At 46.6% G+C, this 15,607-nt stretch overlaps 1 protein-coding gene across 1 annotated transcript in view; it reads left to right on the top strand.

Annotated features, from left to right (window-relative positions):
- Positions 1-15,578, top strand: part of TBC1D1 (TBC1 domain family member 1) — a 224,312-nt gene extending 208,734 nt beyond the window's left edge. The window contains 3 exon segments of the mRNA XM_043572803.1: positions 4,489-4,658; positions 11,223-11,396; positions 15,077-15,578. Of these exon segments, the coding sequence (XP_043428738.1) occupies positions 4,489-4,658; positions 11,223-11,396; positions 15,077-15,280 (548 nt within the window). The 3' untranslated portion in view covers positions 15,281-15,578.
- The last annotated feature ends 29 nt before the right edge of the window (positions 15,579-15,607 follow it).

Below are 15,607 nucleotides of genomic sequence, written 5' to 3'. Positions count from 1 at the left end.
TCAGTGGTGAGTCTCAGAGGCTCTTATACATTATGCATAATGATGCCAGTGTCTGTAACTCCTGGATCCCACAGACCCCTGCCGTACTAAGTGGGTGCATGTCCGGCTGGCTGAGGCTCCCCAGATTGTAGTTAGGAAGTGGGAACTTGAGGCAGGACTGTGTTATGTCATTTTGCAACAACTGTTGGGGTTTTTGTTTTTGTTTTGCACAGTCTGTTCCATTTATCAGTACTTAAAACCAAACCGTTTTATTATTAGTAGGTTCCATAGAAAGGTTTTTTAGAAACCACTTCTGTACTTAGCGTCGGTCGGCGACTTAAACCGTGTTTGTTTAGCTCCGTGACGCTCGATAGCTTAGTTTTAATTGCCCAAACCTGCCATTCATACGCTCTAGTCTTTTTTGGCCTGAAGCCCATTTCATTGTAAGCCTTTAGGCCTGAATAAACCATAATAACAAATGGACCTTTGTCAACTATTCACCATTTCATATGTAAGTACAGGATTCTCAGCTTGCGGACAGCATAGCTCATATGTTAATTAACAGGTCGCTTCACATTAAGTATATGCTCTTTGGAGGCACACCAGCCAGCGATGCATGTGCCTGAACCTTCACATGGTAATCACACTTCCTGAATGTCTGTCTTCTGATGGGGTGTCCCATAAGGTAAAATAGCCTCCTCCTCTTTGTTTCCAGTTTGGGTGTAGAGGGGGCTTGGGAGAGCTGTTTACTCTGTTCACCTTCAAATCACATCTACCTTTGTTTAAAAAAAAAAAAAAAAAATCTGAGAAACAGGACCGGCTCGCGCCTGCTGGAGGCGGCGGCTGTGGTGCTCAGCTCCTGGTGTTTGCTGAGGGAGACACTGCCAAGTAGATGAGGGAGGAGGTGGGAGTGTAAAAATGAAGGGTTTGCAAAAAAAAAAAACAAAACACAGAAGCCACCTGTACTACAGGGAAGGACTCAGGCTTTAGGACTAAGATAGATTTAGGAAAACAAGATGGTTTAAATGGCCAGGGGAAAAAAAGCTCCCCAGGGAACATGACACAGAGTTAAGGAAGTGAGTTTTTGTCAAATCTACTTGTACTGTGTCTGCCGTCATCCTTCATTTCCCCCCCACCTGGTCCTGGGAGGAAGGTAGGGCTCTCATACCTGGAGGACTCCAGGCTCCCAGGGGAAAGTCAAGGAGAGGGATTGCCCTTGACAAAAAGACAAAGGTGGCTGGAAAAGAAATGCAGGAGAAGTTGGCTTACTGGCCACATGCTTTGCATTGATGGTTTCCCCCTGTAGGAAATTGCATCTTTATATCACGGGGGTTTCAAATAGAGTTCCAACACATGTTAACACAGTAACAGGGAAGTGTCTTCAAAGGAAAGTAGTAGCTATTTGCCTTGTTCTCCACGAATAATTGGCAAAGTGGTGGAGTCAGCCGAAATTCAGGCCCCCTTTACTTCCTGCCTGATAAAACCCTTTGCCTGCTTCTGGGTGGCTCGAAACAGGAGAGAAGGGAAGTTGGCTGCAGTGTGGTGAGCAGGGCTTCTGTGGGGCTGCTGGGTGGCTCTCACAGCTCACTTTCTTGAGCACCGATTTTCAGATGCAGGAAATTAATTCACTTTTCAAGGAGATTATTGTTTTTGGATTTTTTTTTGTTTGAAATTTCCAGAATGGGGGTGCCTGGGTAGCTCAGTTGGTTAAGCCAACTGATCTCACGGTCAGTGAGTTCAAGCCCTGTGTTGGGCTCTGTGCTGACATCTCGGAGCCTGGAGCCTGCTTTGGATTCTGTGTCTCCCTCTCTGTCCCTCCTCTGCTCATGCTGTCTGTCTCTCTAAATAAATAAATTAAATGAATAAATAAATAAATATTTTTAAAATAATAGTAATAAAAATAAAAATTTCCAGAATGTAAATATGTAAAGATTGGAAGATGAACAAAAATGAAAGTAATTCTTTACTGTTATTTAAAAATTATTTAATTTGGGGGGGGGGTGCCTGGTTGGCTCAGTCAGGTGAGTGTCTGACTTCGGCTCAGGTCATGATCTCAAGGATCATGAGTTCCAGCCCTGTATCGGGCTGTCTGCTGTCAGCACAGAGCCCGCTTTTGGATCCTCTGACTCCCCTCTCTCTGCCCCTCCCCCACTCGTTCCACTCTCTCCCTCTCTCTCTCTCTCTCTCTCTCTCTCTCTCTCTCTCAAAAATAAATAAACATTAAAAAATGTTTTAAAAAAGTGCCTCCCCCAACTTTTTGTTTTGCTTTGTTTTCTTCATATAGTCCAGAAAAGTCTAAGTTTATAATGCTAGGGAGCACTCTCCTAAGTAGATTTGTTATAAAAACCAAGATCCTAGGAGAACAAAATTTGGAAGACCCGATGTCAACCTTAAGAGACCACAGATATGGGGCACCTGGGGGGCTCAGCCGGTTGAGAGTCTCTTCGGTTGAGGTCATGATCTCATGGTTTGTGGGATGGAGTCCTACATCGGGCTCTGCGCTCACAGTGCAAAGCCTGCTTGGGATTCTCCCTCTCTCTCTGCCCCTCCCCTGCCTGTGCTCACTTGCTCACTCTCTCAAAATAAATAAACACTAAAGGAAAAAAGATTGCTGATATTGATTGCATATTTGATAACGGTCCTAAAACTTCGCCAATAATTATGTATCTTAATTGGCTTAGATGCAGCACTCTATCTAACTTTAAGGTACGCGTCTCTCAGAGACTAAAGGCACTAAGCTGTGGCATTCGGTCCAGTGCCATAGTCCTTTTCTAGGACCTTGCACAGAATGGCTTGGTATTCTGATAGATGCTGTCAATTTTTGTTCGGCTATAAATGTTGATATATTGAAAGGAGGTCTCGCTGGCTAAACCACAGAAGCTTCACCTTTACCTTGTTTTGTTTTGGGGGAAATGTCATTTCTGTTTAAAAATACATCTCAGTTATTGTGCTATTTTAGATCTTTTTTATTTTCTATAGTGGTGAATTACACGGTTAGACTGTGTATTTTGTAAAGCAGACATTTCACAAGAATATTCTTCCACAGGGCAGTCTCGATACCTGTAATACTTCCCCTAAGAAGCTCACATTTCAAAGATCCCATCAGTTCGCTAATTTATCTTCCCAGCCTCTACAGCCACACCTAAGAAGGAGACAGCCCTCCATCCTTTCCAGCTTCCTGGGGCCTCCCGAGCCATGAGCACTGCGATGTTTGTGGAAACAGTGTGCCTCTGAGCTCTGAGAGAGCGGGGCGGACCTCGGCGGGTGGCACGCACCCTGGCACCGGGTCTGCTTCTGCAGTTGAGGCCTCGGTGAAGGTCACAGAGCATCTCCAGGGCTCACCCGGCCGGCTGGCACCTAGGTGTGCCCTGTGCACAGACCTCTCCGATTCAGACATCTTCCCTGTGTGTGCGGCAGCTTCCAGCCTCTCCTGTTTCTTGATGGCTTTTTTGTGCTATCGCACTGAGCCACCTAGAGACGCCCAGCGAGGCTGGGGACTCCTCCTCTCACCTGCTAATGCCTTCCCCAACTTGATGGGATGGACAACTTCTTTGTTTCTTCCATTGTCCTGCAGCACCACCACCCCCCCGCCCCCCAAATTGACAGGTGGCCTTTAATTAGATTTTTGGCTCTCATCATTAAAGTTGTATTTTTTTCTTGTATTGTTAACTCCAGTTGTTAGATAACTTGCCTGAATATAGTCACCGAACAGTTCGTTGGTAGGGCTGTATGTTTTATTCTCAGAACAATTTGACTCTTTCTCGAGTGGCTTCAGCTCTTGAGGAGGGGGCGCCAGGCCTGGACTGGCTGCTCGCCCAGTTCCCCGGGCCACTTGCCCTCCCTCGCACCATGTACAGCCCATGTAGGGGTTGCTAACATGTGCCAGCTGTTCTAAGAAAAAGCTATGACAAGAACTAGAAAATAACTCTGACAAAGTTCTTTGAATTTCTCTGAACAAAGATGGTTTTCACTCCATTATTATGCTAAAATGTAGTGTATTGCAAGTATTTAATAATGTACTTTTGCAACTCTGCAGACATTTTATAGATTTTAGAGATCTTTTAATTCTTTATTTCAAAACAGGAAAGAGGAGCATTTTTAAAAATTTCTCATGTTTTATATCTAAAAATCTTTGTTTTACCCATAAAAATGTGTTTTAGTAACTCCTTTAAAATCCAGAGCATTTCTAGAAAAAGAGTGATAAAAAGTTTTCTTTTTCTCAGTTTAACTTCTGAAGCATGTTTGAATTTAATGTTTTTAGAACAACAACAAAAAAGATTTATCTTAACCTATGACAAAATCTTAGCAATATGTTTATATTTCTTCTATTATTTGCAATATTGTCTTGACAATCTTATCTGAAATATCAGACACTTAAAAAGGAAATAAAGTTTGCAATTTGGACTTACGTTTCCCACCATCCTGCTCTGATGTGTGGAAAAGAAAATGCAATGTTAGTTCATCAGAAACTGGTCTGCTTTAACTTTCTGCATTTCTGTGTTTCCCCAGATATGATCTTTCTTCAGGGATCAGAGGTCATATTTAAAGTGGCATTAAGTCTGTTGGGAAGCCATAAGCCCTTGATTCTGCAACATGAAAACCTAGAAACCATAGTTGACTTTATAAAAAACACCCTTCCCAACCTGGGCTTGGTGCAAATGGAAAAGACCATCAGTCAGGTATGATTCGATCCGACCTTCAGGCTTAAGCCATCCTGGATATGGAGAGCTTAATTTTCTTTTGATCGGGACCTATTTCCTACCACTTTGTATCCTGGGCAGTATCTTGTGTGATGCCCGGCGTGTGGGAAACACATGTGTACACATACGAAACACATAGCCGGATGTGTGTTCAGTGATGCGGTGCGTGAATGTGACGGGGGTACGCCACATGGAAACACGGTGACAGTGTTCAGGTGCAGTAACCGCAAGCCACCGGTAGTTTCTTGTAATCGAGAGGCTTCACCCCTAGTTGTTTGTTCTTCTGAAACACATGTGCTATTCAATGTAGGCTCTTATGCATGCTTTGATTTTTTCTGCTGCGTGGTATTATTTGGAATTCTCTAAAAACAACCCTTTGATAGCAAAGTTGTGATAGAGAATATATATCCTAGAAGTTTGTTCCATGATGTGGTTTTTAAGATAGAAGTCAGCTCCCCATCTGTGACCTCAGCACTTGTTGTAGATAGCCGAACCGTGAGGTGAGGGTGGATTGAGCCAGAATTACACCAAGGCCAGTTGTTAAATGGTCTGGGCTAGGGGCGGGAGCAGATTTTGACTGTGTATAAAGAAGAATCTACTAGTAATGATTGTTGACTCTGAAGGACTGAGCTGTTTGGCAGAGGGTACATCACCACTGGAAGTGTCCAGAGGCCGGATGGCTTAGAAAATGCTCTGGAAGGGATTTCTGCATCAGGGCCAATAGTCAGGCCCCTTCTAAGCCTAGAACTTATCTCACCTGCTCAAAATACGATGAAAACATAGAGCAGTCAGGTAAAAACAAGTAGTGAAACAAAGCTATTTTTTTTTAAACAAATCTTTATTCTGAGGATGTCTGATAGTCCCAGAGAAATGCCGCGACCCCAGTGGATTGCACCCACATGGCGTGTTTGTGGTCTCGTTGGCTGCTCCTCCTTCATTGTTGAGCACTGAGAAAGCAGCAGTCCTGACCTGGGGTGGGGGTGGGGGCAGGTGGCAGCCGTGTGGCTCTGGGTCTCCACACGTTTCCTGGGCCTGTGTGAGAGGGCACTCCCTGCCCTTCCACTCTGCATTTCCGTTTTTAGTTAATTGATAGGCTCTGCATCTCTCTGTATTTTGCTTCCCTGGCACGTTTCTCTCCATGTGAATAGCTTTGGCTTGTTCGGGCCCTACTTTCTGCCAGATTCTGTGTGAATCTACATATACACATGATCTCATTTAATCATGACCAAATTCCTGAGAGGATAGATGGACTTAACCCATGAGGATCTCAGGGCCTGGAGAGGTAAACTCACTGGCCCACAGTCGCCCTGCCGCAAAGCAGGACAGGAGGGTTTCTCTTGCCTCCAGGTGGTTTAGTAGCTACTCAACACCGCCAAGTGTCTCCGGGTGTCATTTAATTACAGAATTTTTCTCTATTTCACCAGTGTGTTAATACTGAATTCTCAGCTCTTTTGATTCTTTAACTTTTGGCATTCATGTGCACGGACGGACTCCCTGTTAGAGCTTTCATTGCATATATGTCTACTTTATGGCTGCTGGGGCATAAAGCCTTGGCTACCTAAAGTCTGTGCCAGTGAATGCCTTCACTTTGCACCTGGCTCCTGGCTCTAAGACAGGCAGTCTCAACTGACATTCAGTTTACCTCCTAGATATTGAGCCCCAGAAAAGAATCCCATTTTTCCTCCTTTTCTGTAAAGAATATTTATTCACAGTATCAAGTTCTCTCTAAATGTTGAAAGAATAGAAATGGACATAGCATGGAGAGAGAACAGTGTATGTGTGTGTGTGTGTGTGTGTGTGTGTGTGTGTGTGTGTGTGAGAGAGAGAGAGAGAGAGAGAGAGAGAGAGAGAGAGAGAGAGAGAGATACGTTCTAGGCAACTGTCTTGAACTTGGCATCCTTTATTCTGTTGACTCCTTGACAACCCTGGGGCATGTTTTATAATCCCCATTTTTATAGGTGGGGAAACTGGGCATAGAAAGAGTAACATGCCCAATGCTCTGTATACAGTGGCAAAGCCAAGAATGTGAGGTGTCTCTGACACCTGAGCCCATCCTGTGCAGAAAATAAACAAGTAATCCAGTAATTTCAAGTGTGGTAAGAGCCACAGTAGTGCCTGTGCAAGGGCTTATGGGAGCTGGGCCTCGAGCTGGTGGAGTGAACATTGCTGATTGAGAATTGGGGAAATTGAATTCAACTGGGCCCAAAGAATCAGCTAAGAACAGAGGTCACACATTTTCTGTCGTGGGCCATGTAGGGAGTCTTTCGGGCTTTGTGAGCCAGAAGGTCTCTGTTGCAGTCACTAGTCACTCTGTCTTTGAGGCACAAAGTCAACCAGATAATATGTACATGAATGAAGTGACTATGTTGCAATAAAACTTTATGAAAACATGCAGTGGGACAGATGCAGTCCACAGGCCGCACTTTGCTGATGCCTGATCACAGGCAGGGGAGTGAGAATAGAAATTCTATATGCCTCTGCAGTGAGCTTTGAAGGGGAGGGCGCTTGGGGATTGGGAGCAGCAGGGCAGACAACACAAAATCTGTTTCTGGGCCCGGATTTTCAACCTGCCAGAAGTCTTGACGGGAAGCTGGTAGAATGCCAGGCAGCTCACTGCCCCTCACCTCCAGAGGGTGCTCTGGTTTCAAATCCTATGCAGAGATGAGGCCTGAGGTACAGTGTGACTCCTGCAGCCTCAGAGGACCCCCAAGCTCAAATCTTGGAGGTCCACAGAGTGGAAGTGAAAGACCTATTCACTGCACATGACAGAGCATTCGGTCCTGTGTACGAATGGGCAGAGTCTGGGTGGTCCTCTGTGATGGCTAATGGCTCCATCTCATTACATACCTTTTCTACAGGTGGCCTCAGCTTGAGCCCCTGGGATGCAGCCTGCATCTGGGACATGGTGGGGAAGGCCGCTAAGGATAGGGTTCTGTAGCTTTGGCTTAGTTTGGGTTGGCGGGGACCAGCCACGGCAGGGCAGGTCCAGAGTGGACAGTGTCCAGGGCAGAAGGACAAGGGTCTCTAAAGTCTCTGTGGCAGTTCCTCAGTGTGACTTAACTGTCTGTCATATGTGAGCTATAAAAATCCTCTGACCCAAGAAGGGGGAAACCCTGGGGATAAACAGAAGCGAAGAGGAGGAGGTCCGGTTTGTATGCTTGTCACGGTGAGTGCCGTCTGCCTTTGCAGCCTCATTGCCGTGCAGGGAAGAACAACAGAGTTGGAGAGGGACTTTGGGAGACAGAGCAAAGAGCCTGTTTTCAACATCCTTTGGGCTACATTCACAGTGTGGCCCCAGACCAGCACTGTGTGTCATTGTATCATGTAGGAACTTGTTAGAAACGCGGAATCTGGGGCCTCACCCCAGACCTGCTGAGTCAGAATCTGCATTTTAACAAGATCCCCAGGGTATTCACACACACTGGAACATTTGAAAAGCTCTGCTATGGGCAACTTCATTAAAAACACACTAGACAATTCCCTGTTCTAGTTGAGCTTGTAGGATAGAAACCAGAATCTTAACAAGGTCCCTTTTGTTCAGAAGACGCTCCTCAAAATCACCGTGTTGAGGCCGCCCCTTCTGCACCGGGAGGGGCCTTCACCGCTTGGGCAGTTTACTGTTGAAAATGAGTACTTTTTAAAAGGCCAATCAGTGCCATACCAAAAGGGTGGGGTACAGTGAGGAGGAATATTTTACCACTGGTATTGTTAAGAATTGCTTGCATGTGGTGATAATAAAAAGCAGACCGGTTTTTACTTGGGTTTATTATTTTTAAATTCACTACAGGCACTGTACTCCCTGACTGCCGATACCGGGCACACTGCCCCACCCTCCAGCCCTTGGTATGCCACTGAGACGGACAGACAGACAGCTGTGGGGAGCGAAGGGTTCTGGAGGTGGGGAAGGTGGAAAGTATGTGGCTGGTTCTGCAGACATCAGGGTTAATGGCTTCATTCTACCGAGTGTCCACAGACTGCAAAGAGAAACTCGCTGGGTCTCCAATAGCAAATGAGCCAAGAACATAAACAGACAATTCACTAAAAAGGAGATACATCTAATAAGCAAATATCTGCGAAAATATTTCGCGTCATGCATAATTTAAAAAACATGTAACGCTCTACCTACTAGATTAACAAAATGAAAAATTTTAAGGCCAGTAGCCAGTGCGGAGGGCATACTGTATCTGGCACATTGGTATGTTGTTAATGGCATTGTGCGTTGACGATTCCCATTTGGGAAGCAATTTGGCAATGTGTATCACAAGCCGGTAAAATATTCATACCCTTTGACTCAGTAATCCCATTTCTTGGAATGTATCCTTAGGAAATAATCCAAAATATGGGAAAAGCCATATGTACAAGGATGTTCAGGGTTGTTATTTAAAACAACAGAAACTTTGCAAGTAACTAGATATCCAGTGCTTGATGAATGGGTCCACGTGGTTATGACATGTTGAGCACGTAGAATAACGAAGCCATTGGTAATTACAGAAATGCAGAATCTAGAGCAACTTGAAAAAGCACTGTTCGAGGACCTGGGCTCTCCTTTCTCCACCAGTCACACACTGCCATGGTTTGAGATCAATTCTAGGGCGTAACTGCAGAATCAAGGGCTCTAAGTGTTTCAGCCGCCAGGAGATAATGGTGCAGTTAAGCGGCAGTGATTACGACCCAGGATGGCTCCTGGGGATTGATGGAGTCCTGAAAGAGTTTACAGCTTTGGGCCCAGCTGAGAGCCATTAACCTTAGCAGGTCGTCAATCTGCATTAAAGGCCACAGGTTTTGTTCCCAGGTTTTCCAGATTAGTAGCTCATTTAAAAAATCTCTGTGGAAGAAAAAAAGTGTGGGTATGACATTTATTCTGCCTCATATTTATAATTATACACAGTGCCACAGCAATCTCGGTTTTAATGTTTGTGGTTTTTACTCTGAGCTATTCAGAGGTTCCGTGATGCGGCATCCTTTGCGATTTTGCTGAAGCACAGGGTTGAATGTGAAGCATGTGGAAGCAGCTTCCTTAGCTAAGCCAGCACCTGCTCACCTTGCCAGCATGTGCCGGGCACCTCCACGAGTTGTCTCACGTAACTCCCGCAGCGATGCCGGGAGGTGGGTGCTGTCACCCCCATGTCAGAGGCCAGGAACTGAGGCCGGGAGAGGTCATTCAGGGCGTCACCAGTGGAGCCCTGCTTCAAGGGGCTGGGTCCGTTTTCTTGACTGTAACATAGAGACGATAATCCCTGCTGACCTCACAGGTACTCTGAGGGACAACAGAGACTCCGACCAGCGCAGCAGACTTTCACACACATACATGCCACGAACACGCCGTGTATTAGTTTCTCAGCATAGAATGACTTTTGTGCCTAATTGGTACTGTCCACTGAATTAAACTGAAAAGCAGGAAGCTAAAAAACTAAATCACAAGGAAGAGAAGATTGTTGGGAATGGTGTGAAAGTAAACCTAGATTTTGAAAATTGCTTTCAGGGAAGGTAGGATTCATCTGTGTTTGAATGCTGATAGGGTGCCATCAGGGGAAATGAGTTTTCATTGATTTTAACTATGTTGGCGTTTCTTAAGGAAAGACAGTGAAGAGTCCTTTTGTGCCCTTCTAAAGTCTAACTTTGTCCTCTAAAATGTGTGTTCTGATGGTGCTGGCCATCTGTGGTCCCAACGTGACTAAAGGCTCAGAGCTGCACACACAGTCATGTTGGAACGTCACTTGTGTGCTGAGAGGCACGGCCCGTGGGGCGATCCCACAGCAAAGGCTGGGAAGAGAGGACGCGCCTTGGGCGGCCGCAGCGTCTGCCTCCTGACCCCCTCTTGAGCCCAGCTTCCATGCAGCTCACTCATCAAGAGAAAGTACAAACTTGAACAACTCACTTGCGCACTTTGGGGCTGCTGTTCACACGGGTGTGTTTTGATCACTGTCACTATTCTAGGCAGGAAGGCAGTGTTTCACATGCACTCATCTGTGTGGGCGGCATTTGGGGTTTGGCTCATTTCTGCATATCTTGTGTGCAAAGGAGGGTTTTTTAGTAAACAGTTCCATTACTTAGCTGTTCTTGTAATTCTAAAAAACCCAACTGAACTATAATTAAACTTTGACTCGGTGACTGGGCAAATAGGGCTATGATTCTTTTGTTTTGTTTTTTTCCTCTCTCTTTGACCCATAGCTAACGTATCTAACATAATAGAATTTTCAGAGAAAAAGGAAATAAGTACTGAAATAAGAACTAAAAATATATTTTTATAAGCCTTGTGAAAAATAAAGCTTTGGCTTCTGGAAAATGAGTATCAGAGACCCACACTTGTTGTTACCTTGGGTTTATTTCTAAATGCTGCTTTTATTTTTTCTTCCCAAGTAAATTTGTTACCTTACTAATGCAGAGGGTTTTCCTTTTTTTTTTTTTTTTTTTTTTTAATGACTAATCGTAAGAACCAGGCATAGAGTGGGTACTTAGTGGATGCTTGTCGATATGGTTGCATGTGTGTGCACGTGTATTTTTCTCATTTTCAGTGCCTGATGACTTTTTTGTGTATAACAGGTGTTTGAGATGGATATCTCTAAGCAGTTACAAGCCTATGAAGTCGAGTACCATGTGCTTCAAGAAGAACTTATCGATTCCTCTCCTCTCAGTGACAACCAAAGAATGGACAAATTAGAGAAGACCAACAGCAGCTTGCGCAAACAGAACCTTGACCTACTGGAGCAGCTGCAGGTGAGCACGTGTATAAAGCAGCTTCCTGAGCCTGGAAAGCACGGTAGATCATTAGCGCGCCAAAGCACCAGCCGGCTGGGTTTTCCCACGACCACAGGACCTCTCTCCCTCCCCTGGTCTGTTTATAGTTGGGATCAAAGGTACCCCAGGAGAATTGGGCCTTTTTATTAGGAAGCAGACAGATTATCCTGTGCTGGGGTCAGACAGTCCTGGAAGTTTCTGAGAGGCTGTCTCTGCACTTGATCCTTTTAGGAGAGAGGGACAGCGACGACCTTGGGTCCAGGATGCTGAGGGACTCTTCGCTGAATGCCAGCGATTGTGCTTTGAGTAATAACCAGAGAAAGGCTTGGGCTTCTGTGAGTGAAACCAGCTAGGTCGTGGAGAGCAGTAACGCAGAAATCTACCTACAAAATAAACCAGAGCATGTGGTCATGATTTGGGAGTCCGTACTTCAAGTATTGGATTAATGAAGGACACTGTTCTTCCCTCTAGAAGCTTCCATTTTAGCATGGATAAATGTGCATGAGGATATACGGCGGAAAGGCAAACAGACGATGCGTACAGAAGGGTGAAATGGGCCAGGCCAGGGGTTGCAGTCCAGAAAGCCAGCTCTTGCTAGGTCCAGTGTTGTCCCTGCCCAGACTGCCACAAGGCACGCACTGCTGACCTGCTGTGTCCCGATTCCCTCATCTGTACGACATAGACGGAATCCCTAACTACTTAGCACAGCCCCTTTACCAATCAAATGGGACAAAGTAACCACATGGTGTACTTCTTTAGAGCCATAAATGGGTGGTAATGCTATTAATACTAAGGAATTGTTTGGGGGGGGCGGTATTTTGAAATTTTTTTGAGCTGTTGGAAAGGCAAATACATATTTTTCCCCAAAGTGTGTACCTTATGGTGTTCCTGGGCTGTCCTTATAATAAGCCCTCCATCCTGACCTAAGCCTCTTATTTTTCTCCATAGAAAGTTGCCGCTTTGCAGACACAGGCTTGGCAGTGATATGAGAAAGGCCAGCATTTGAGAGCTTAATAAATCAACCCTTGTCCAAAATGCATTCCTCCCAGCAGGGATTTACCCCAGGAGACCCCGGTGGCTATTTACTGTAGAGGAACAAAGAAAAATGCTTTAGGGAAACCAGTCCTAACTACCGGGCACATTCTGAAATTTGGCTGCTTTTTCTCCCCCTAAGACTGAGATGTCCTAACCAAAAATGTGCTTGCATACAGTGTCTCCAGGGTGTCTCAGCTGTAACCTGACGGGAGGCTCCAGGGGATAAAGAGCCTTATCTGGCCTGTAATGGTCTGCAGCTGAAGTGGTGATTTTAAGTGACTTCCAAACAAACAGTATGTCTCTGAAATAGAACCTGCTGGAATGTTTCTGACAAAGCTCAGATTTGCATTTGAAGCATTCGGCTCCTTAAGATAGGCAGTACGGAAATAAAAAGATTCAGTTTATTGGGCTAATGCCCATGTGATCTTTTTTGTGGTGAAGGGTGCACGTAATTTCACCTTGCCTCTGTGATACTATACCCCTTTCGTGACAAGAGGAAGCTGTGAAAAGTTGTTGAGATCTCTAAATTCCTCAAGAAAGGCATCAGGCTGTCATGCCTGACACCCTCCTTGGAATGGTCTTTCTTTGAGCAAGTGGCTCTGCACTCCTGGGGGTATCATTCAAGACTGCAGAGGTGCCCGCCCCCCAGCATTTGGGGTCCTTGCCTTGCTGGCGTGCCAGGGGCCACCAAGGTTCAGAAGACGCTGCTGTCCAAGAGTTGGGGCAGGGATTGCGGTGTTTGGGGGTGCCTGAAGATCGTTTTCCCGCTGCCATGTGTGAGTCACGTGGGTTTACTGTCGTGCAGCCAGACTACACATACTCTGTAAGACTCGCACCTCCTTTCCTTTTTTTTTTTTTTTTTTAAACAGTTTTCAGAGTCCAAGCGTAGGTGTGGATAGGTGTTCAGTATAATAGTTTTTGACCATAAATCTTTGGGGTTTTTTGCCAGAGTGTCAAAATTGACCTGTTTTCTAGCTTTGCTCTGTTCATATAGTTTCCAGACATACCAAGGTCCCATTTATTTTCTTGGTAAACATTTGATATTATCTAGCTGCTGGAGAGCAAAGAGTTCAACCCGCTTTGTCCAGCAGCACATACAAGACGATTGCGTTAATATACAAATGGTGCCAGATGATAATGGATGCACGTTTGTTATACTAGGCCGCTATGAGTCATCGAGTGCCAGTGAACTAGGTGCTGTGGGAGGCCAGACCCATGTGCAGGAAGAGACGTGCTTCCTTCCATGAAAGTGCTTCAGTCTCACTGAGGAGACCGACATTCACGTAGAACATAAAGGGTCAGGCAGAACCGCTCACTGCTAACTGGGTGGCACACTTGGGAATGCCGTGGGCCTGAAGAACAAGGTGGACCTGTCCCAGGCCTTGACTTTGGGTGAGAATGTGAGGATCGCAGAGTACTCCTTCCAGGTGCGCACTGAGCGTGAGCACCTGCCCAGTAAGCAGACAGACTTAGAATCTCAGTCCTTTCTCCTTTCTATTTTGACTGTTTCAGCGGCACAGCCAGAGCTAGACTTTGAGTCGTGAGTTGTCTGTCTGGCACAAGTGTTGTCTTGTTCAAAAACCTGTTTCCCTTGTTTTGAAAATGAGAGAAAAAAAAAATACATGTGCCATTTTCCCCACCCAAAATAAACGGGAGCGTGTGCGGGGCTGGGCCGAGAGCAGCAGCTTAGGGACCTCGTGACCTGAGCACGGCAGGATGTAGCTGTGAGCTGAGGGGTGGGCCGGGAAGGCCTCGGGGACGGCAGCAGGTGAAGGCCGGACTTCCTGTGGTTTTCTCAGGAAGCCCCTCAGCTTCACTGGAGACCCCTCAGTGCCGGAGAAGCCGGCCCTGCTGAATTGGGAAGAGGAGGGACAGTAGTTGGAAGCACCTGGGAAGTTCTGCCTCGCTGACACTGGGTGCCAGGTGCCGAGGATGCAGACTGGGTGCAAGTGAGGACACCGCTGATCTTGGTGGTGCTGACCGGTCAGTGAGACCTTGTAACAGATGCTCGGACCTTCTGAGCGCTCCGCACGTGTTCTGGGGGAAATGCCCGTGTTCCTGGATGTGCTGGTGTCTGGTTCCTGTCAGGAAGACAGAGAGGGTTTTGGATTCGAGGACTGGTGCTGCTGGGGCCTTCACGTGGAAACCGTTTGATCATCAGGGTGAAATCAGTCTACGTATGAGTATGTGTATCCGTACAAATAGGCCAGGCCGAGCTGCAGTAATAAAGAAAGCTCGACATCTCAGTGGCTTGGCACAGCAGGAGTCTTTTTGTCCCCGAAACTCCACCTCTTGTTCACGAAGCGTTCTTTGCCCATATCAGACCGTCTTCCCTATCATCAGTGATGGGGATCAGGCTCCCTTTGCGCCGTGAAGCCACCGTCTCAGAGTCCCCACAGCAGGGGAAGAAAATGCTGGAGGCTCGCAGAGTGGCCCAGGCTTCCTGCAAGGGGACCTGGGAAATGTAGTTTTCCTGTGTGCCCAGAAGAACTGATGACAAACACATAGACTTATCTCTGTCCAAATAGGCCTCTGAGGTGTCCCCAAGGCCAGACAGCAGAGCATTCGGTGGATCCCCTCATGTTATCACTGGACAGTCCACATTCTGTTCTTCTGTTCCCCAGGTGGCAAACAGTAGGATCCAGAGCCTGGAGGCCACCGTTGAGAAGCTTCTGAGCAGCGAAAGCAAGCTGAAGCAGGCCACCCTCGCCCTGGAGCTGGAGCGGGCCGCCCTGCTGCAGGTGGTGGGGGAGCTTCGGAGGCAGACGGCCACAGAGCTGAGCGGCCCGGAGCCTGACCTCACACGGCCCGGGCCCACCGGGGACTGACCGCACAGGAGACGGCTCCCGAGGAGACACTGTGGCCCTGCCCCAACACTGTCCAGGCCTTAACTGAGAGGGACAGAAGATGCTGGAGGGAGAGAACGAGGCACGACGCGTGCTTCTCAGGGAGGAGACTGGCTTGCCAGCCTGCAGACTGGCCTGAACTAAAACTTGCAAGTCATGGGGATGGATGTCCCAGTGTTTCTGTTGTCGTTTAGGTTGTATTTCGTCCTTCTCCAGTCCTGATTACTGTACCCGGTAGGTTTAGATGGCATGGACGTGAATAAATGCACCTTTCTGTTTCTGTGTTGTTTCCTCTTTCAGTATCACTGT

This window comes from Prionailurus bengalensis, chromosome B1 (assembly GCF_016509475.1).
Source record: "Prionailurus bengalensis isolate Pbe53 chromosome B1, Fcat_Pben_1.1_paternal_pri, whole genome shotgun sequence".
Classification (NCBI taxonomy): domain Eukaryota; kingdom Metazoa; phylum Chordata; class Mammalia; order Carnivora; family Felidae; genus Prionailurus; species Prionailurus bengalensis.
The sequence above is the reverse complement of the archived record's forward strand: the minus strand, read 5'-3'. Positions and strand labels throughout refer to the sequence as shown.